Source organism: Melanotaenia boesemani, chromosome 6, assembly GCF_017639745.1.
Source record: "Melanotaenia boesemani isolate fMelBoe1 chromosome 6, fMelBoe1.pri, whole genome shotgun sequence".
Lineage (NCBI taxonomy): Eukaryota > Metazoa > Chordata > Actinopteri > Atheriniformes > Melanotaeniidae > Melanotaenia > Melanotaenia boesemani.
In genome coordinates, this window is record NC_055687.1 from 7,543,400 (window position 1) to 7,567,162 (window position 23,763).

Consider the following 23,763-nt stretch of genomic DNA (forward strand, 5'->3'; position numbering starts at 1 on the left):
AGTTCCAGTCATACGATCTGTCATCATCCTTCGTACAATGCGAAAAGGGAAGTTGAAAGAAGTGGGAGAGGGAGACCGCGGAGCCTTATGAAATCTAACGTTACTGTTGCTGACTGGATTCTCGACACACTGTGAACTGACACTGAAGTGCTACAAATATTGTGCAGGAGACACAATACACATTAACTAGGCTTCTCGTTTTGGTAGGTGAGTAGCTAATATTAGCTATAGCAGGCTAAAGGCTATGTAAAGGGCTCCTCCCGATGCGGCCGCAGCTGAATACTCGCACAGCGCTTATTATCTGACTAGCTAACGTTAGCTAGCCGACACTGTCAGGGCCGTGTAAGTTAACGTTGAACGTCTAGTGAAACCAAAGTAGTCGACATCACGGGATCACCAACATAGTAATTAACTTTTAATGTAGCAAACATACCTGATGAAAGTGCTATTTTATGTAACCAAAACTACTTTAACGTCATGCAGCCAACGTTAGCTAGCTGTCATTAGCTGTACACACCCAAACCTGCATCATCTTGTGTTTTGACTTCTCAAACGTTACATAAGTGTCAGATCTTGGGCGCATAAGCCTGCTGTGTACGTTACTACCAACGTTGAAAGTAAGGTTACACAGACTGAATCTTGTGTAATTACAGGTTGGCTTTAAGGTTGACATTTTCAAGTATTTGCTAGCTATACTGCTAATGCTAACAGTTGTTACTCGCTAATTCAAGCTAGTCAGCAACAACATAACAGGTTATTTGTGGTTATCTGTGTGTCGTAACGCGATTTCGACGAAGTTGACGCTAATTATTTGTGGATTGATAGTCTGTGTTCACATGGATAGCTGTGTCAGTGACAGAAATACCCTGGTGTTGTTGTTGTTGTAACATCTAACATGGTTAATGATGTTCTTCATAAAATTAAAGACTGATACTAACAAAACTAACCTAACCTTGAGACTTTTCCCTCGTATGTGCTCATACTTGTTCTACAATCCCACCTAGTACTAATCAGTCTCAGATAACCGAAATCCATTCCCAAAACTTGCCAGGGGTGTGTTGATTTCCACATTAGTTCAGCATAATTTCTAGTTGCAGTATTAGTCAGGTACCTGATCATTGTGTGACACCAGCTACTAAACTTTAAGGCCTACATTCAAAACAGAAAATTGAATACATTAAAAATGTTTTAGCCAAAGCTTTTATTGCAGTTTTGGCAAGCAACCAATTATTGTTTTGGTGCAGAAAGTGCCACTGGTGGTTGGAAACTTTCCTTGTTTTTGTGTGTCCACATTAAAATTTTCTCAGTAGATTTTGGCATCTGGATTTGGACTTCATGGCTTAAATATATAGTTAAAACAACATAACAGTCAAAGAAGTATTTACATTATTATTTAACAAAGTGTTGCGGAATAATCATAAACATTTCATTTTTACAATTATTGCCTAGGATTTGTAATTACAGAATTATATCATTAACCAGTAATAATACCTTGGTAAATTAAGTAAAAAGCTGAATAGGGTAATTGTTCTGGTCATCAAAATCATTTTTGGAATCCTTTACGTTCTTTCCAGTGATAATGACATGTCTTTGTTTTCTTTCTGCTTTGCAGATATTTTCTACTGCATTTTCCCATAGGAACAGCATTCTGACAAAAGCACCAGACAGAGTGACATGGCAGGTAGAGGCGGAGCCACGCGACCCAACGGACCTAATGCAGGCAACAAGATCTGCCAATTCAAACTTGTGCTTTTAGGAGAGTCAGCGGTGGGAAAGTCGAGTCTTGTACTTCGTTTTGTCAAGGGTCAGTTTCACGAATTCCAAGAGAGCACAATCGGAGGTATGTATGGACATAAGTTTGTGTTGTAGCCTTCATTTCTATTGATAAAGATGTTAAAAATAAATCAACATGTGTGGTGGTGTGATGTAGTATTGGATGGGATATAGATAGAAATGGGTATTTTAAAATATAACATCCAAACAGTATATAATTAAGGTGAAAAGATGGGGTTTATGAGTGTATAGTTTTCAAATCACATCTCAGGTTAAATAATTTTATGTAGACATCTGAGAAGAAATACTAAGGGGAATTCCTACACATTCACCTGTAGTTTCAGGTATGTTTTTGTAGCTTTTGTGAAGTTAAAAGTGGAAATGATTGCACTTAAAAGTGAGTGGCAAATATACTTCCTCATGCACATTTTCTGGTTGAATCAGATTCCATCCAATATATTGCTGTCTCCAGAGTCTCCTCAGGCCAACAGACAGGCTTCTAACGCCCTAGATTTCACTGATTACAGATCAGGATTCTTTTTTTCTTTTATGCGTACAGTTGTCAGGCCATTTTTGTTTTTAGATAAATAAGAAGACAGATACAAAGTTCTTTCCTGTGCTAGAGACTATCCCACTCTATTAATTTTATTCAGCACCCATCCAATCTGATATCAGGATGTTCCACACAAAGATGTTTGATGTTACAAATGAACTTTGTGGAGTAAGTCAAGCAGATAATCCTCCTGTGTGTTTCTAGTTCTGGCATGCATTATTTGTATTGCTCAGTCACTGCTTACTCTGTTTTGTGCGCCTGCAGCTGCCTTCCTGACTCAGACAGTATGTTTGGACGACACAACAGTCAAATTTGAGATCTGGGACACAGCTGGTCAGGAACGTTACCACAGTCTGGCTCCCATGTATTACAGAGGTGCCCAGGCAGCCATTGTGGTGTATGATATCACAAATGAGGTGAGTTAGGTGTTAGGTTTTCTGTTTTTGTTGCAAACCCGGGGTCTCATTGCTAACCATCACCAGCTCACATGAAACATACAGTTTGTGACAGATGAGGAAATGGTGTGAGGGGGGGGGGGGGGGGGGGGGGGGGGTTTCCATCTTTGTAGCTGTGAATCTAAAAACAGAAGAAGCTTAGTTTGGTATCTTGACGAATTAAGATATGAGTCATCTCTCAACAACAGTGTCTTGTAAACTTAGTTTGTACATTTGGTTGATTTATGTTAAAAAGGTTCCATAATGGGACACTCCAGCATGGCTTTTTTCTATAACCCTTCTTGTGAGGTAAACATTACAAGCTGAAATAATTATTACATATGCAAACGACCTTAAAGAAAAAGAACAAAACAGTAGCTGACTCACCATTTATTATTTATCCTTTTACATGAAAGACAGGGTATGATTGTTTGCTTTTTTAGCTTTACCCAATGGTTTATAGTTTACAAAACTAGCAGTCACCTTGAGCTGGCATACCTCTGGCCAAGGATAAGAAGTAAGGCGTGACACTTATGCAAAGCTTTAAACTTTTTTTTCGCCTTCCTGATCAGTGTTTCCTCCAGATTTACAGCTTTTTTTTCTTTCTTTTTTTTTTCTGAGGTGGGGGGTGTTACTTAGAGAAGTCGCTCTAAATCTTTTTAAAGTCCGGATCTCATATAACGTGTTGACATTGATAAAGCCCACAAAGAATATTCAATCCATTTTAATCTGTAATCTGACTCAGAACAAAAGCAGAATGACTCAGATTCCGCCTGTTCCTGCCATGGGCATGAGGTTCTTGGTATGACACTGGAAAAGGAGAACTCCTCCGGCAGATCCTAGCAAGAAAGCGAGTATTTCCATCTTCACCTCCTGGAAGAGTTTTAAAAAGCATATTTTTCTGTTTTTCAGGTGGTTGATGTGTGCTCACTTATGTGTGTATTGGGGCAAAACTCAGCTGTGCGCAATAAAGAAAGGATATATGGCATGCTGTGTAAATCAGATAAATAGCATAAGGCTGTTTAGTTTTTAATTAAAAGGACAAAGTCTAAACCTGTTCTTTGGGAAAGATTAAATTAAATAACTTGTGTTGTCATTTAAAGATATACAGAAAATAATAAAATTAACTTCTTGAGGTGGTGAGGCGCTCTCCCAATATAATACCCAGGGGAAACATTTCTATTGTTAACAATGGGAAGACTTTATCCAGCAGGTATGTAATGAAGAGTGGGATATTATCACATTAAACTGAGTATTATCACAGTCTTCGTGCAGCATTGTACCTTTTACCTGTCCAAAACGTTTTGTTTTTATTCTCCTGGAACACTGAATTGAAACAGATTCAGCTTTAAAGTAGCACTATGTAACTTTTTGCCCTTAAAAATATGCTTGTTTCTTTTTTTTTGACGGCACTCTGACATTTGTGATGTGCTTTCCTGAGCTGTAGTTGCACAGCAGCGTCCCGAGGCTGGGAAACAGCACCCTGCCACATGCCAGCAACTAGATATAAACACACTGTTTTAAAAACGCACTGCGACTGAATGAGCAAAGAAATTAAAGGACATTATCAGTGGAAGGGAAGAAAAGAGAGAGAAAGGGACGGAGCAAGAGATAAGACAAGAGTTAGCATCAGATTGACTTTTACTGGCTGAAGGAAGCTCAGAGAAGAAACAGGATGAAAGATGGATGCTGAATTAGCTGTTGTTGTAGGGGGGAGGCTCACTGGGTAAATCTTCCATAGTTCAGTAGAGTAGCTTTAATAAAAGGATCATCTGCCACCAGACTGTTTCACCTGCTGTCAACATTTTTGTGCTTGCCCATTTAAAATCTTCTACTTTTGCACTCCAGTTTGCACATCAAGAGCATCTTTGCACTGCATGTTTGATTCAGGACCTGTGGGGCCCTCAAGTTGAAGTGAACCCATCATGCATAATTTCCACACTAGGTGTCCCCATAGTATTTATATATTTTTATTATCTGGACCGACTCTCTCTGCTCCTTGCCTAAAGGATCATTATAATCAGAGGTATCCCCACTGATATGCAGTCAGCATTTACACATGGTGATGTTGCGCTGTATGAGCTGCAACCTGGTAAAGTGTCACCTCAGCATAATTTACAAAAACATTTCATGTAGAAGTAAGTACAATGCCTTAATGCTCCAATCTACAATTCTTAAGTTCTATGTTATTTTACCCTTTAATCCCCTCATGATTAATTTATTAGTAACTTAATTAACATGCTGACAAGGGAGGATTTAATAAGGATTTTAAATGCATTTGGTGGGAATGAATTATATTAGTTTAACAGCACAGATTAAATATTAAGTAAAATTTTTATTTCAGATTTGAATAGAAAAGCTTTTGTTTTTAATAATTGAAAGATGCACGTGGCTCTGCTTAGAAGCAACACTGCTGGTTTGAATGTTTATGATTACGTAGATCTGTATACGGGTTTCTGTGCAGCATCACCACAGAGTTACACGAGTAAACCGAGGCTGCCAAACAACCTGGTTTGTTTGGCAGAAATGTCGAGGCACCAGCCGGGATCACAGCCTTTTACCAAGAGCAGGTAACTGTGGATCCAGGCCCGCAAAAGATCAAATGGCGTCCTGCAAGTTCCAATGACAACAAAGTCTACACCGTTCCTACCAAAGTCTTCTCCAATTCTGATATTGGAATCCAGTCATTTCTCTACGTTTGATAACAAATTTAAGATACTTGTGTTGTACATTGTTTACATAAAGTGTAGTGTCTGTTAAAGCTGTGTAATGAACATTTTCACTCTTGAATTCCTTTAAATCTACATTACCACTAACATGCTGACATTTTCCAGAAAAACAAGCAGAAACACAACCAACATCAATAATGAAGTAAAACCCTGAATAAAACAGGATCCAATGGTATTTATTTGTCACATGCTACTTTAACTCTGAACATAATATAACATAACCCTGCATTCTGTACTGCTCATGCTGCTTTTATTGTACTGATGGGAAACTTTACTAGTGTAGTTTGTCATCTGAAGCATCCATTTAACAGTTCTTTCTTCTGGGTCTCATCTCAGCCCATTATCGTCATCTCTCCATCACGTGGGCTTTATTATTATTTCACTAACTGAAAGTACCCCTGCCCTACTCTGCTTTTTTTGCCAGGAGTCATTTGTACGGGCAAAGAACTGGGTTAAAGAGCTTCAGAGACAAGCCAGTCCAAACATTGTAATAGCTCTGGCTGGGAACAAGGCGGATCTTGCAAACAAGAGAGCTCTGGACTTCCAGGTTTGTCCTCTTAAAACCTTATTTATTGACTTAAGGATTTAAGCAGATCTGCAGCATTTCAGAACTAAGTTTGACTTTCTGTGGATGCTAACAAGAACCATGCTTTAGTTTAACTAATGATTTTCTGATGTTGAACTTTGACAGGATGCACAGTCATACGCAGACGACAACAGCTTGCTTTTCATGGAAACATCAGCAAAGACCTCGATGAACGTGAATGAGATTTTCATGGCCATCGGTAAGTGTTTTCACTGTAGCACTATAAAGTTTCTAAGATATGATAGAAGACCTGCTAGACGACCTGTTTCCAGGTCTGCATTTTAGTACAGCTTATGTTAAAGGGAAAAACTGAACAGGGCAGATGTGGATCTAATTAAGTACCACATATGAAATTGGCCTGGGTCAGGTGGGGAAAAGAATCATATTTGTTCTGTTCAGACTGTCAAAAAAATTCAGATGTGGCTACATATTACATTAGTTACTTATTGCAATTTCCATCTGAGATTAATAAAGTATTTTTCATTAATTTCATATGGACAAAAAAGTCAGATTTGGGCCACTTTTTCCTGCAATGTGAACATCGCCTTTGTTAGCAGCTGCTAAAAGTTTCTCACTGATTTAGATAAATTAAAAAAAAGTGTAGATTGTACAAGCCAATTAATAAACAATATCTTGCAGTTGTTGAATCATTTATATGTACAACAACCTTCAGCTGACCGTTCTTCATGTTCTATTTGAACAGTTTTTGTCTAAAATCCTGTTGTAGTCTTGGTGACATGAGATCATCTTATTCAGGAGGAGACACAGTCTCAGTCTCTAAGTTGCATATCGACCATCAAAATTCTCTTTAAACCAGTTTGAGGCACATATAAACCATGTGGTCATAAACAGTTTGTCCACTAGAGGGCAGTGGTAACTTAAGTTCAACAGGAATACGTCTCCTTGCTCTTTAGATTTAAGAGTTTTCCCTGCATGAAACCTACTTCCAGTTTTCTCCTTCACCCAGTTGGTTCCACAGTGAAGCAGATGAACGATCGTGTTTAGGTACAAAAATGTAAAAAAAAAAAAAAAATCCAGACTACAAGGTTGGGACTCGCTCCATTTTCTCCACAGTTCAGTCTTAACCTGCAACACTCAAACAATAGTTAATTACTTCCCCCTCAGCTAGTTTTCTGAAAGGCTTGTTTTTAAGGCTTGTTTTTATTTCTCTGTGGACAGCAGGTTTAAATGCAGTTGCACTGGGCCATGCACAAGCTAGTACACAAAAAAAATAGCCAGAGTTAAACCGTGTGTGTACATGCAGCAGCCTTAAGGCCTTTTTGTTTTGCTTATTTGGCTGTTTGTTCAAACATGCCACAGGCCCACTGTACTGAAGTCCTGCCAGATATTGTGCAGTTTAAAAATCACAGACCATTAAGATGAACCGTGTAAGCTTCTCAAAATGATCATTAAAAGTAACTTTAAATAATTACTTTCAAACTTTTTTCATCTGCTGACTTGGCGAGGCATCAGGAAATATGAGGGTCATTACTTGTTCTGAGTTTGAGGTCCTAAAACTGAACCAGTTCCTAATGACTGAAGACACAAGGAGCCATTTGCTGCCAGGTTTAGTTTAGTTGTGTGTTTGCGTGCAGGGGTGGGGGGAGAGCTGAGCCCGCTGTGAACTATGGAAGCCCAAGGAGAGTTGGCAGTTCAGACACACTACATTTTCTCAGATCGGCCCCTTATGGGAAGATAATTCGACATCCATCTTGCATCCTACCTGTACTGTGACCACTCTCCAGACAGTTTTATCTTGACTCTTGTCTTATCTTTTGCTCTGTCCCTTTCACTTTTTCTTTCTCTCTTCCTCCGATAATGTCTTCTTGCATTTATTTGCTGAATTAGCCACGGTGCACTTTCAAAAAGGCCCGTGTGTTTATATCTGCTTGCTAGCATGTGGGGCGGAGCGTACAGCAAAACTAAGCTGCAACATCAGGCAGGTAGAAAAAGTTGTGTAGTGCAGTTTCTCAGCGGGACGCTGCTGGACAGCGACTGCAGGGGGGGTCCAGATTTATATGGAAACCGTCATAAACAGCAAATTTAAGTGAACATGTTGCCATCTTCACTTATCTGATGCACTGATGCTGATCATGAATCGTTGTCTTTACAGCAAAGAAGCTACCCAAGAACGAGCCCCAGGCCGCCAGCGCCAGCAGCGGGCGGAACCGGGGTGTGGACCTGACAGAGACGGCTCAGCCCACCAGCCGTCCCTGCTGCAGTAACTAACCCAGCTCTTCCTCCTCCTTTACCCCCCACACACACCTCCCCCGTCTGCTCCCTCCTCTCCACCGAACAACATCTGGACATCAGGCTTCTTGGCTTCCTGATGTCAGACCCGATCTTCACCCTCACTCCCCTGGAATAGCTAAAAGACTCTGTATAGCTGCATTTCTAATACCTTTTTTTTTTTTTTTTTGGTCCTTTTTTTTTTTTTTTTAAACTTTTTTTAAGAAGTGTATATCAGTATAATGGATGCATGTATCACTACAACGCCTAGAAAAAAAAGAAGAAAAAAAAAAAGCAACACATTTTTATCTCGTTGAGTTGGAAAGCTAACCCCGTTTGAGAAAGATGAGTGAGCGAGAAACCTGTGAACGTGTGATTGTGTCGTGAGCGAGTTTCCAAAAGCGATTTGCTGATGAAAGGGTGTGCTATCGTTTCACATTTGGCAGGGTTGACTGGATGTTGCCTGTATTAGTGTGTGCAGGTTCCTTTTTTCTTTTTTTTTTTTCTTTTTTTTTTTTTTTTTTGCTCACAATCAGAGGAAAACCAAATTGTTCCCACCTCGAGGCGCTTGGCTTCTCAGACTGTTTTTTGTGAACCACTTTTCATGTCCAGACAGTGCCAGGAAAGGATAGTCGTCCAAACCAAGAACTCCTCCCGCCACACAAGACATGTTGGAGTCTCAAAACCCAACGTCCTCATGTCTACGTTAGGCCGGATTTTACTACCTGGATGTGATGTTTAAAGAATGCTGTAACCTTGAAGTCACGAGTTACTTTTTTTTAGATGATGGGAAAGAAAAATCAACCGGAAAGACTGTTCATCGCCCCGTTTTATGAGATTTGGGTTAGTTCATCTGCTGTTGTTTCCCCATTTAGGCCAGTAGTCAACATCCATCAGTTTGGGTGATCTGAATTAATAAAAAGGAGGGGGGGTTGTTTTTAGAGAAGCAATCACACAGAAAATTGGATCATTACCCACTGTCAAGTCTTCAATGAAAGAAAAAAAATATTTATATATATATATATATATATATAAATATATATATATATATACTCTAATGTTGTTATAGGGTGCAATTTTGTCTTCTTCCTTTAGTACAGCTTACAGAGCTCATCAGCTCTCCAGGAAAATTTATCTAGAGATTCCGAACAATTGTACAGTTCAGTATCAGACTGCTTCTTTTTTTTTCCCCTTTCCCTTTCTTTTCATGTTAGACCTTGTCACAAACTGGTCAAATGTAAAGAAGTGGTGGTCTTTTAGGTATATGTAGTGTTAATAACAAAAATCCCTCTGGTGTCTTGTTACTTTTTTTTTTCTTTTCTGAAAAAAAGGTCCATGGTTGTTTGAAAGGAACTTTCATTGCATTGCACAGTGTTGATCATGTTTTAATTATTGATGACTGCCCTTCGATTTTATATGACGGACTGTATTGGACTTGCTAACCTATGGCTATAAGCAGGTAGCATAATTAACCTAACTGGTGGTCTCTCTTACAGCTCAATGAATTCTAATGATGTAAAACAGCATTACTAGTGATGGGCTGATCAGTTTTGAGTGTCTGAATACAACTTAATAAATCAAATAAAGAGGTTTCTTGTATGGGTTTTTGATTGGAAGATGTCACTGATGCTGCGTAGAAGTAAAGTTCAGTTTTACTTTTAGTTTTTAGAAAACTATTAATGCAGACTGATACGGGTCTGGGCTAATGTAAGTAGCCAATCCTGGGGTTTTTTAATAACTCAAGATATACTCCTTAGATTTCTAGACAAATTTCATTATGCTATCTGAACTTTTGTAGATCTGATCTAAAGCAGATAAAAATAGTTGTTTCCCTCATCTAATATAAAAATGGTTTCAGCCAGATAAAGGCACTTAAAATACAAAGGTTTCACTGTATTTATCATCTGGCTCTCCCACAAGACAGAATTTTACAGCTGTGAGAGAAAGTCTTGTATTAATATCAGTGAAAAATTCAGCATGCTGTGAGGGAGCATACTATTATTTAGCAGGTTGGACCCCTTTTTTCCAGAAGTGCCTTAATTCTTGGTGTCCTAGGTTCAACAAGGTGGAAATATTCCTCAGAGATTTTGCTCCATATTGACATGACAGCGTGACACAGTTGCTGCACATCCATGATGAATCTCCCGTTCCACCACATCCCAAAGCTGCTCTACTGGATTGAGATCTGGTGACTGTGGAGGCCGTTGGAGTCCAGTGAACTCATTGTCATGTTCTAGAAAGCAGCTGTAGATGATCTGAGCTTTGTGACATGGTGCATTATCCTGCTGGAAGTAGCATCAGAAGATGCTACACTGTGGTCATAAAGGGATGGACATGGTCAGCAACAATACTCAGGTAGGCTGTGGTGGTTAAATGATGCTCACCTGGTACTAAAAGGCACAAAATGTGCCAAGAAAACATCCCTCAGACCATTACACCACCAGCAGCCTGATCTGTTAATATAAGCAGGATGGATTCATGCTTTCATGATGTTTCCACCAAATTCTGATCCTACCATCTGAATGTGGAACTGAAATGGAGACTCATCAGACCAGGAAATGATTTTCCAATGAGTGGTTGTTTGACTTACTGTTTTTTTAATCTCCAGCCGGTCTGCCCATTCTCTTCTGACCTCCGACATCAACAAGACATTCTGGTCCAGACAACTGCTGCTCGCTGGATATTTTCTCTTCTTCAGACCATTCTCTGTAAACCCTAGAGAAGGTTGTGTGTGAAAATTTCCAGTAGATCAGCAGTTTCTGAAAGACCAACAACCATGAAATGTTCAAAGTCATTTAAATCTCCTGTCTTCCTCGTTCTGATGCTCAGGTTGAACTTCAAAGAGCCATCTTGATCATGTCTTCATGACTAAATGCACTGAGTTGCTGCCATGTGCTTGGCTGAAAAGATGTTGTGTTTACATGTGCTACATGGTGGTGTGGTGGTTAGCACTGCAGCCTCACAGCATGAAGGGCACTGGTTGGAAATCACTGTTGGTGAATGCAGTTTGTCACAACAAAGTTCAAGGCAAAGTGGAAAACTGTCCTCTGCTCTAAACCAACCAGATTTTAACATTTTTTCCAAATCATGGGAAAAGGAAAGTCATGTGGTTTGTCATCAGCTCACAATTTAAAAGCTTACTTCCACACAATCGCTCTCACATAAGGAAGCTGTGTGTCTGTGAAGGTGCCATTAATTATGGACAATAAAAATTGTGGCGCCACATGCTGCTATCAAAAACATTCTTCAATGAAGGCTTTGCTTATTGATCAGAATTATTTCAGTCTATACATTTAAATAGTGACGTGGATTGTAGTATATAAAAAACTTCATTCATAACTCACTGAAGTAAGACGTCAGCATAAATCATGACCTGGAAAATATGATTTGATTGTGAGACCTTATAAAAGTTCTGGAAAATGATTAGATCATCTTTATCTGGTAAGACCAAATCTACAAGGAAAAGTTGGGACAGGGTCTTGTTTATAATTGTGTAGCATCCCCCTCTTCCCCCAAGTGAGGAGCCCAGTTACTGGACTTTGTCCCATTCTGGTCTGAAAGGATTCAAGCTGCATCAGTGATCAGTTTCCTTTGTCATATCACATAACATTTGTGGTTTCAAGATGCTCCAAAATATTTCAGCTGGAGAGTTCTGGCCTGCAGGCTGGCAAGTCAAGCACCTGAACTTTACTTCTACAAAGCCAGGCTGATGTAATAGATGCATTACTCAGTTTAACAGTCATGATTAAATATTCAAAGCCTTCCATTCTGGATGGAAAAATAAGTAAAAAATGAATAAATAAATACACATATTGCTTTATTTTGATACCTGTACACCTGATTCTTGTATACTCTTCAGACAGATCACTTGAGCAGAAATGTCTTGAGATTCTCTGAATCTTTTGATATTAAATGCTGTAGATTTTGTTTTTGTTGATCTATTTGTACTTTATTTTAAACAAACATTTCAGACAGAAAAGTGAAATTTTAACACATAAAATCTAAGCTTTCAAAGTTTGAAAAAGGGTGTAGGATGAAGTGCTAACCATGTTGACAGTAACTTCAGTATTGAATTTTCACACATTTCATCTCAACATTTAACACATCACAAACTAAAATATGCAATAATAACAACAACAACAACAACAACAACAATAATAATAATAATAATAAACCTCACTGATTGTTTCATATCTTTTAATTGTATAATTTTTTACCATTTCTTTACATGTAATTGTTTGTCATGTTTACATGTCATCAATGCAGATGTTCTATAATTAAACCATTGTGTGTGTGTGTGTGTGTGTGTGTGTGTGTGTGTGTGTGTGTGTGTGTTTGTGTTTTATATGTCTGTTACTCTTAGACTGAATTTATTCTCCCTCAATTGGAAATAAAAATTTTGAAATTAGCCATTGATTATTTCAGTATTTTCAGTTTGATGAACAGTTTGTTGGTTTTGTAGTGGATTAATGGATCCTTATGGCTTTTTTTTTTAGAAGACTGAATTTGTGTTCTTACAGAGTTCCCTCATATTTTGACACGATAAATCATGTATGTTAGTATGAAGGAACAGTACAAAGTGAACTGATTTAAATTATCTTTGATTTTATAAAGAACTGAAATTGACTTGGATATTTTGAAATTAATATTGTTTCTGTTTTCTTTTTTGCTTTGAACATCATCCAAACCTATGGAAGCCCATTTCCGTCACTCTGATGAAAAAAAAAAACATAGTATCTCATAATTATGACTTAAGTATCTCATAATAATGAGATACTATCTCATTATTATGAGATAGTATTTCATTATTATGAGATACTATCTCATAATTATGACTTAGTATCTCATAATTATGAGATACTATCTCATTATTATGAGATACTATCTCATAATAATGAGATACTTAAGTCATAATTATGAGATAGTATCTCATTATTATGAGATACTATCTCATAATAATGAGATACTTAAGTCATAATTATGAGATAGTATCTCATTATTATGAGATACTATCTCATAATAATGAGATAGTATCTCATAATTATGAGATAGTATCTCATTATTATGAGATACTATCTCATAATAATGAGATAGTTAAGTCATAATTGTTACAACCAGCCTTACGGTTATAACAAAACAACGCCGAACAACCAAGAAAACCATTTATAATTATTTATTAAACCAAAACTTAAGACAAAATAATATAATCATGAAGTGTGATTGTCTGCAATATCAGTAATGTCAGGGCGTGCTTGGTTGTGTGTACAAATATAATGAGTGCAGTGTTGTATGATGTAGAACTAAACCAAACACAATAACGAGGTGCAACGGCGCAGGTCCGGCCTGGGAGCGGAGCAAAGAAAGAAGCTACCAGGCCGATTGTAGGCGGGTCTTATATAGCTACGCCCCGCCGAATACTCCAGCTGCACCTGCACACAAACATAATTAACAAAGCCACAAAAGAAGAAGGGGTCGTAACATAATCATGAGATAGCATCTCTGTAGCAAACCACTTTTGCTTTGCTAATTTTTTGGCCACAAGGTGGCAGCCTGCATGGTTAAAAAGGTTGAAGTTTAAGAAAGTTAATTAAGCTATTTTTTTATCGCATCTTTTGGACTGAGGTATAAAATACAGTTCATGATTTGGGTTTATCATAAGAAAATGTAATTCATGTGTTCTATATACAGATCGCTTAGTTGAAGCTTATGATTATAATCAGCTTTATTTTGAAGATCGCTTACTACTTCCGGTCGGCACTGTGCCTTCCGGTAACAACTTCCGGTAATAACGGCGGGTAGAAAACTCGAAGGAGACACGGAACAAGCTAACAGTACACGGAGAAAAGGAAAACGGTTAAAGTGTAACGGTGAATTACTTATTATGAGATAGTATCTCATAATAATGAGATACTATCTCGTAATTATGACTTAAGTATCTCATTATTATGAGATAGTATCTCATAATAATGAGATAGTATCTCATAATTATGACTTAAGTATCTCATTATTATGAGATACTTAAGTCATAATTATGAGATACTATCTCATTATTATGAGATACTTAAGTCATAATTATGAGATACTATGTTTTTTTTTTTCATCAGAGTGACGGAAATGGGCTTCCATACAAACCAAATTATTTGGAAGTTGGAAGGTTTTTGATGCTGGAGTTGAGTTATCTCATCTGGTCTTCATCAGATAAAGAAATAACTAAGGAAGGGGATGAAATCCATTTGTGTGAGAAGGCACTGTTAAAACCCTTAACCCTGTTAAGGGTAATGGTAACCATAAAAATCAAATCACAACCATGTTTTTAATAGAAAAAAACAAAACAAAAACACTGTAACTGCCATGAGCCATTAGCTTATATCTAATCTAATTTAGATTTTATTCATGTGGTTGGCCGTTTGTACCTTTTTTAGCTTTACATCCTGTTTAATTTTGCAGGTGGTTCCTCTGGTTGTTTCTTCATTTTGTTCTACACTTTATGAATAAGATGTCACGCATAAACTGTGAATTCATGAACATTAAGTGCTGAGAGGCATTTTGTTTCCTGACTGTGAGAAACTCGAGCGCCACCAGCAACATTTTGCTAAACTGATTTTGCTGTCATCATGTGGAGCCTCGTGTTGCCATAAAAAGCCTCAAACAACTGTCACAAGAAAAGCCAATGGTCTGCATCCATAAAGTTAAGTCGCATCCCTCTGATGAAAAGCTCAAACACACCAACTCTGGTTTGATTAGAACTTTTCCACTTGGAGACACCATTATCTGACCCCCCCAATTGTCAATCAGGTGGAGCGGTAGATTCTGGAAATTTTATTTCTGCCAAGCAAAATAACGTTTTCTCTTTGGAAGGAAGCAGTGAAAGCTTTTCCCCTGCGGTTCAAACATCATGGAATAGTTTTTGCAGCTGAGTTTTCCTTTTGAAAAAGAGCTGCTTAAAACTGGAACAAAAATTGTCAAAAATTGTAAATTGTTTCTTCTCGTCTGGTATTTTTGCCTGAAGAGGAAACTTTGAACAATTGTTCCAGACAAATACTGTCGGTTAGCTTGATCTCGGCAGGGCTGAGATTTTCACAGGGAACCTAAATAAGGCTCAAAAGATGCTGAGCACCATTTGACATTCATGGAGTTTTACTTATTTACATGGTAGATTATAACAAGCAGGCACTTTCACTCACAGTGGCCAAATAAACCTTACACAGATTTATATCGATGAGGTTTATTTTGATGTCGTTTCTGATGCACAAGGAAGTTTTCCTCTAGCTTTTAAATTGCAGAAAATTCCTGTTATTAACAACACCAGTCACCATTAAGATCCCCACTGCTGCCAGCAAACATCTACGTGAATCAAAACACATGCATAACATAACCACCATCATGTTAGGTAACATGCAATGAGGCCACTAAATCTGATCTAGTATTGCAGATTGAACCAGCTTGGGTCAGTTTTGATCATTAAAGGCAAGGCAATTTTATTTATAAAGCACATTTAAAAACAAGAAACTGTTGGCCTGAGTGCTGCATGATTAAAAACCCAGAAAGGAACAAACAACATATGTAAAGCATTCAGCGAAGTAAAAATATAAGCAAGAAAACAAGGTCAACCTTTGCACACCGGTCATGAATTACCAACAAACAACCTCAACCTATACATGGGATCACCAAAAGTCTTTGGCCAGAGGACCCCTGGGATCTGTGTGGAGTGCAATGACATAAAAGACGTGCTAAGTAAGGGGGGGTTGTCCATGGTTCAGAGTGCATGGCTGTTGATGTTGACCCACTGTTTGTCAGGTTTGTGTTTGTTCTTTTTCTGCTGTAGAGATGCCTTGATGGATGATCAACTAAACAGACTTTTACACACACACAGTTTCACCTGTGTGTGCTTTTAGTCTTGTATTTTCTCTCTGAGTGTGTTTGTGGGCTGTCTCTCTGCTCTACTAGGCCTCTCAGGTGCAGCCATCTCCCATCAGCTCATCTTCCCAGCAATTCTTCTACCTCAGTCTTCTTCCACTCAATAGACGAACATCCCATAACCACAGTAGAGCCTAGTTGGAAATGCTGCCTGCTGCAAATTCAGACACCCAACAGTCCTTCACCTGGGTCATACCTCTAACATAAAGTATCTTCTGCGCCATGAATACACCTACAGAGTTGTATCTATCTAAAGCACGCACCTGTCTGCCTGTTTGCTGTGTCATTCCTTCAAGTACACCTGAACAATTATTAATTCAACGCTGTTCCATCCTGTTCTTAACAAACCTCTGTTTGGACTTAACTTCTTGTTTGCAGTTTGCTCTTTGGGTCCAAGAACTCAGCTTTGGGACACCAAAAGCTGTTAAAGGTAACCAGAGCTGTGAAAGATTTGTTTTCAATTGATTTATTTTGTGAATAAGTGCATTGAACTTTTTTCACATCATATTTTAACACATTCCTTTAAAGGTTTTTGTATAGAAATATAAAAGATGTTAAGAGTACATAATTGTACTGAAGTATAATGTATTTGTGTTAAAAGTAGAACAATTGGTGTAACAGTACAGTGAAAAGAAGCCTTGTGGAAATACAAGTGAAGATTATCCTCCGTGACTTTTTCTGTGTGGACAGCACAGAGGCAGTGTGTTTTGTCTTGATTTCAGATTCAGCCTTTGAATTAATGGCAATATTTCACAAGCATTAGGATAATGTTCTTAAATGGAAAAACAAAACATCTGCTAATATTAGGATTTTTTCTAAAGCAAATATTTTAATTTTATAAATGTATTAGTTTATTTGATAGGGACAGTGCTATTAATGAACATCTATAGCAACAAATGTAAACATGCCAGGTTATAGAAAGCAAGCTCATGCCGGTAAAGAAAGAATACACAATACAATAAAACAATAAAATGTTGGTACAATAAGAAAAATAATTAATAGAATATGACATTATATTTTAAATAGTGTTTACACGTTAAAAACTATCACAAAAATGGTTTGTTTTTAGCCAGCGGAGTTGTTTGAGTTGTTTTAAATTTGTTTGACATTGTTTTAATTACCTTATTGTATTGCTTTACTGTTACTGCTCTACTATCATGCACTATTATTTTAGTTTGTAAAGCACTTGCATGACTTGTTGGAAATATAAATTATATACATATATATTATATATAAATAAACCTGACTTGACTTGTATTTTAAAAGCTGGAAATGTTGTACAGTCTCTTATTAAGGGTGTTTCAGAATTTACCACCCTTTACCACACAGAAAGTGTATTTCGTCTAAATTTAGTAGAGTGAAAAGCATGTGGGTTAGATGCAGATGTCTTTATGTTTCATCTTTTTTAAAGCCTCTATAAAGGTTATAAAAATGTTAGAAGAAAATCTTTTTTTTTTCATCTTTTAAATTGGAAAATTCAGGCATGCATGGCAGAATTTTTCTTTGGTTAAACTCCAAAGAGTAGCAGCATCATAGCAGCCACTGAGTCCTGGATGAAGATGGGAGACAGGAATAGGGCCCAGGGAAGCTACTGCTGGTGGTGGAGTTAGGGGGGTGGGATGAACCCAAAAGGCAGAATGACAAATGATATTATTTGATGAAAGAGAGTTGAGGTGCGATTGGCTCAAAGAAAAATCAGGCAGAATGGATAAAAGCTGAAGTGGAAAGTAGAGATGGAATTGCTTTGACAGCGTGGGAAAGTGGAGGTGATGCAGAAAATAGATCAGTTCAAACACAACAGCAGGAACAGAGGCTGATTAAGACAGAACAGATCTTTCTGAGTGAGCTAATTCAGCATTATTTCACAAAGGCTTGAGGGTGAATTTATCTGAATGGCTGAAACTTAGAAGAATCATTTTGAGGTTCTGCATTTGACTGATGGTGCCTCTACTGAATGACTACAAAATAAAGAAAATTTACCTTGTAACAATTCAATTAGTTAAAAGACAAAACAACCCACAGTAGAGATAATTAAGTAAAAATTGTAGTAAAAATTTCCTGTTCTTGTAGACACCAGGCTAGAGGCTGCGCTCTTTGGAGAAGTCAGTCCATTACACGGATTTGATTGCAACAGATGGATGCAGAGAATGAAGAGTCATATATTTACCTTGGATCTATGTTTGAATTGTAGGAGAAAATTGGAGCACTTCAGCAGAAAAGAGCTCATTGCTTTTCTGACCAGCCTCACTCGAAAGCAGGGCCAAAAGCTTTCATTGCAATATAAGACATGTCATAGGCTATATGTTCAAATTATGATGACACCACACACTTTCAGAGGGTGCTCATAGAGGTCTGCTCAGCAGACACGAGCTACTTGTGAAAGAAATTACCTGTTGGAACCACCATGATTGACAGATTTAGAAGGATTTCTGATGTAGCTCTTATATTTCTGATGATTTCAGATGCTTTTCAACCATAATAAACCTTCTCTGAAGCACCCTGCGTTATTCACATACAAGCTGAAGCTGATAGATGGATTTTGTATTTACAAATATCAATTTCTTAGTCTGTGCAGCTACCACATATTTAATCTGTAAATTGAAAAATTATCTCAATTCATTTGATATCAGTCATTTAAACTGAAATTAACAACAGAATTTTCAGTTTCCTTAAGAACAAAATCAGTCTTTAACTGTACAGTGTGCATACATCTGCTGTTCGTTAAATAGCACAAAGGCAAAGCAAATGTTTTATGTGCTTTGACATTTTGGTAATTATCCTATAAATAAGATTCCTCTTGTTGTTTGCAAACTGTGCAAACAAGAGAGTTTTGACATCTTAAATAATTAAACAGCTTCATTTGGACTTTCAGTGGAGGAATAGTTATATTAGTATTCAGCGCAGTCTGTCGTCGCCAAACTGGTGGAGGTTGTTGATCCAAATCTGCTCCTTCACACCATTTAGCAGAGCTCTCGAGCTGGAAAATATCCATTCTCCATTTGTTTTAAAAAGGGAACTTAGTAAATGTGACACACACTACAACATGAGACTCATTTTGAGCACAAGCTTGTCAGCAGAGCCATAAATTGTGTCAACACAGAGTTTTTAAAAAAATCAAAAGCTGCATGGCAGGTTTAAATTTGTCACAGACGGCTCGAATGGAAAAGACCCAGATGAATTTTTCTGACTAAACTGTATCCAGCAGTAAAAATAAAGAACTTACATTTCTAAAATTGATTTTTATTTTGCAGTTATAATAACTGTATATATCCACTAACTTTAATTTTTCATCTTTGACGGAGTGGTTTCTATTTCTCAAATTGCCGGGTGATGTGTGCACCACACTTTAAATACACATTTAAAGTATTTATTGGATCATGTAATGGACCTCAATTCGCATATGTTCCAATAAGCTAAACGACAGTGACCCATCAACCAGTAGGAAACCCAGATGTATATAGTGCTGAAAGAAAGTTTTCAGGCCCTTTTAAATGTTCCACAGTTTGTTAGGTTTCTGGCTGTTCTTTAAATGAACTGGGTCAATTTTCCCTCCATAAATCTACAAACAATTATCCTATCCAGAAAAGTAAAACCAGATTTTTGGAGTGTTTTGTAGATGTACTGCGATGATTGAAATGTCTTGTTTGCTTTATATAGTCAGACCCTTCTCTTTTTTCTCAAAGCTCCTCTGGCAACAATGAAAACTTTAAATCTGCACAATTTTTCACCTTTTAATTGACTTGTTGCCTCTATCATAGAAAATATTCCAGCAGCATGATGCTGCCACCACCATGCCTGAAAGTAGGGATGGTATTAATGAGGTTAGGCTCAGTATGTGGTATGAGGTTTGAAATTGTGACCAAATGAGACTATTGTCCTCCTAAACTCCATGGGTTCACTCATTCAGGTGAAAAAAACAAACAAACAAACAAACAAACAAAAAAAAAAGCTATAGTTACCTTAGTACAGACGAGGCCTTAGTATAGGGGTTCAACCTGTGGCTCTGGAGCTGCAAGTGGCTCTCTGGACCTTCCACATTGGCTCTTAATACATGGCTAAAAATGCAAAAAATCTCATTTTTTAAAATATAGATATAATAACAAAAGTTTACGTTCTTTTTCATGGATTAATTGCATTGAAATTCCACAACATGCTGACACTAAAAGTACCAGTAATATTTCTTTAATCTATTTTTCTTGTCATTTGGTTGAAAACTTTGGCCTTTTTTTTTCTTTTACATCATTTTCCACAAGTATCTGCATCCCAGAGAAGAAAGTCTGTCAATCCTCTTTTTGCAAAAGTTTTGTTTTTTGTTATTTAAAAACCTAAAAATAGAAATAAAATGTGGTCCTTCAAAAATAACAAATTTCATATAGTAAATATTTATAAAAAATTATAAGTTGTCTTTTTCAATAGTTTTGTAACATTTGTTTTATTTAGCTGGGCTGAGGGGAAAAATGGATCTTAAAGGTTGCAGATCCCTACCTTAATAGAATACAAGCCCCCTAGTGGCCATGAGTGGCAAGTACATGTGAATAGTTAAAAAGGCCTGTTAAAGTTGCACTATGTAACTTCCTGACCTTAAGAAAATTTCTGATACCTTTTGATGGCACAGTTACATTTATTATGCACATTCCAGGAGCTGTTGTTGCTTGCAGTGTCCTGACGCTGAGAAACCACTCTCACCTCTTTTACTTGAGGGATGCTGCATCATGTCATAGCTCTGTTTCCTTTTACACACCATCTGCAAAATCTGCCAAAGGTCAATAGATCTTCATTTGGTTGAAAAATTCTTAAATATAATTTATTTTAGCCTTTAAACCATAGTCACTGTATAACCCTAAGCAAAAGATGCAATGCCCAAAGTCATCTAGGAAGCAACAACAGTTCTTGTAAAATGTTGTTATGAACAGAGAATTACTGAAGTAAAAAGATATTTGCATATATATTCAACACGGGCTTGAAAACGTATGAGTGATTGAATGTGCTGCACATAACTATCATTTTGTGGCTTGGTAGAAACACATGATAATGATGTTTGCTTTCGACTGCTTGTTGAGCTGTTACTTTACAGGACCCTGTTATGGATCAAATTTAGTGGTATAAAAAAACACCTATTTTATTTTAAAAAGATTTTATTTTTAAAACACTGGACTTAAAACATAGCTACTTAAAAACAAGACATTTCAGTGTCACCTTCATCAGTTGTTTGGGGCACAGGAAGTAGCGCTGGCAATTGAAGACGCAAATTAGTCGCATGATCTAGGTCACAGGACAGATGTGTCCAATTGTGTGCCAGAGAAGATGGTGTCTCAGTAACCTAAACACATGGTCCTCCCCCCACCTGTGAGGTGATTGGTTGAGTTAAGCGCAGGGGTAATGTTCTCAAAACAGCGTTGTGCTGTTTTTAAGTATGTTTTAAATCTAATGTTATAAAATATAATCTTTTAAGAAGAGTCTTCTACCTGGATAAATTAATCTCTGCAGACAAACCTATTTTATTGTTTTATTGGAGGAATAATTGGACCATATAGTCCATTTGTTCCATTGCTTTTGTTTCTCAGAGGCTCAATGCAGACGGACAGTGTCGTCCATCTTTTGCGTTGGTTAGGTGCTTAATTTGGTCCGTTTTCAGGGAGCTTAGCTATCCATCACTTGATGCAGAAGACGGAGCAATACCCCCGGAAATCGTAGGGGTAGTGCTGAGCAGAATAGTTGACATGCGACTAGCAAAAGAAACAAACTAAAGTAGTAGTTTAGTAGTAGTTTAGTAGTAGTAGAGAAGAAGAAGAGAATCATGAAGGGAACATTAAAGCAGAAGAAGAATGAAGACGAGCACAACAAATGTAGAAATTGTGCGAGCTTTTGAAGAAAGACTTTATGTGAATGTTGTGGGTGTGTTGGGCAGTTGGAAACAACTTTATAGCGATGCATTACTGCTGCCAAACAGTGTCTGAAACTGACGTCGGGAGTGAACTCTGAACTCAGCACTGCCTGCTAGTGGAGGAAGTGACTTAATAACCACAGCAACCCAAAACACGCATGGAAGTATGAGGACACATGACAATGTTTGAAATGGACATCGCTATTTAAGCACATAAGGGAGCATAAAGAGCCTAAACATATTTCAGATGCCTTTGGATAAACTCCCAGTAGTTTGTAATGTTTTTGTCTTTTAGGTTAGGCAAGGTGAACACATTTATGTAGTAGAGTTCATTAACAATAGGACTCAACGTTGTTTAGAGAACATAAGATGCATTGCAACAAAATGTACAATTAAAACAGGTACAGTGCAGTAAAAATGATTATCTATAGTCCTTTAGATTTCACCTAATCAAATGGAGTGGCAAACAGAAGAGGGTCTGGTTTAAAAGAAATAAGATTTACTCCTGGAGTCTGTTCTACATACTTGTATACATAAAAACTAAAAGCAACTTCTCTGTGTTAGGTTCTAAGTTTTGAGAAAGCAAACTTGTTCTAGATGACCTAAGATGCCTGGAGGGTTTTTAAAAAAGGTACCAGAAGATCTGAAATGCTTTCTAACCTTAATCCATTTACAGCTTTATAAACCAACAGCTGAATTTTAAAATTCAACTCATTGTCAGTCAGGAAGCTAATATAAAGGACTCAAAACTGTAGTGATTTGATGCACTTTTCTGATGTTGATGAGGATTTCAGCAGCAGTATTTTCAATCGGCTGCAGCTATCTTATCAGTTTTTTAGAAAAACATTAAATTTACTCTTTCAGTAATCAAGGCTGCTGAAGATAACCTTAAATATTTGAGACATTTAGATATTTATACCTCATAGCTGACTTGATGTCAGCTGAAATTCAGCTTTCACTCCTTAATGAGATCGAGATTTCTAGGTTTTTAGTAAAGAACATCTTCAGTCAGACCATCCACCCATACAGGTTTAGATGGTCTGCACTGAAGGTCCTTCCACATCTATAAAAGAATTTTGGACTTCATAGAAAACATTTGCTGGTATGTTACCTGCCTGACCAGGTCCCTTTAGCTCATATTGCTCAGTTTGGATGATCAACCAGATTTAGGAAATCTGCTGAGGGCTCCAGATTTCTTCTATGATATTCATATAAATACTAAGAGGTTTTCTTAAATTCTTAAATTCTAGATTCAACACTCTATTCAGCAACCGTTACTTCATCCTGGCTTCCACGTGGGGGCAGTGGAGCACCATCACTGTCACAGTAATTAGAGGTAAGAAAGATGTGCTTAAAAACATGCTCCAGTGTTTCAAAAGGAATACATGTGCTGGACGAATATCCACTCCTATCAGCCAGTGAGAACTATCACTGCAGAACAGGTCTGTGATTTGAGTTTAGTTCAAAATAATCAGGAAATAGTAAATGCGATGATTTGGGCAGCTGTTTCCAGTCTAGCTGACCACTTAACAGTGCTTTAAAGTACACATTAAAACACACACAATCCAGCTGGTGTATTCAGAGCAATATGTTGTTCAGTATTTTGTAGCAAGCAAACTTCGAATGGGAAAGCAGGAGGTTCAACCACAGACCTTTCA

General features: G+C 37.5%; 1 protein-coding gene across 2 annotated transcripts; it reads left to right on the forward strand.

The window, feature by feature from the left end:
• Positions 1 to 5: 5 nt before the first annotated feature.
• Positions 6 to 8,642, forward strand: rab5ab (RAB5A, member RAS oncogene family, b). Of its 2 annotated transcripts, none has more exons than XM_041987429.1 (6): positions 6 to 207; positions 1,613 to 1,840; positions 2,591 to 2,742; positions 5,914 to 6,036; positions 6,181 to 6,274; positions 8,189 to 8,642. In XM_041987429.1, the coding sequence occupies exons 2-6, from the start codon at positions 1,675 to 1,677 to the stop codon at positions 8,302 to 8,304; spliced, it is 651 nt and encodes a 216-aa protein (XP_041843363.1). In that variant the 5' UTR covers positions 6 to 207; positions 1,613 to 1,674; the 3' UTR covers positions 8,305 to 8,642. The 2 variants fall into 2 exon arrangements, with proteins under 2 accessions (XP_041843363.1, XP_041843364.1); XM_041987430.1 differs by having other exon boundaries at positions 6 to 203.
• The last annotated feature ends 15,121 nt before the right edge of the window (positions 8,643 to 23,763 follow it).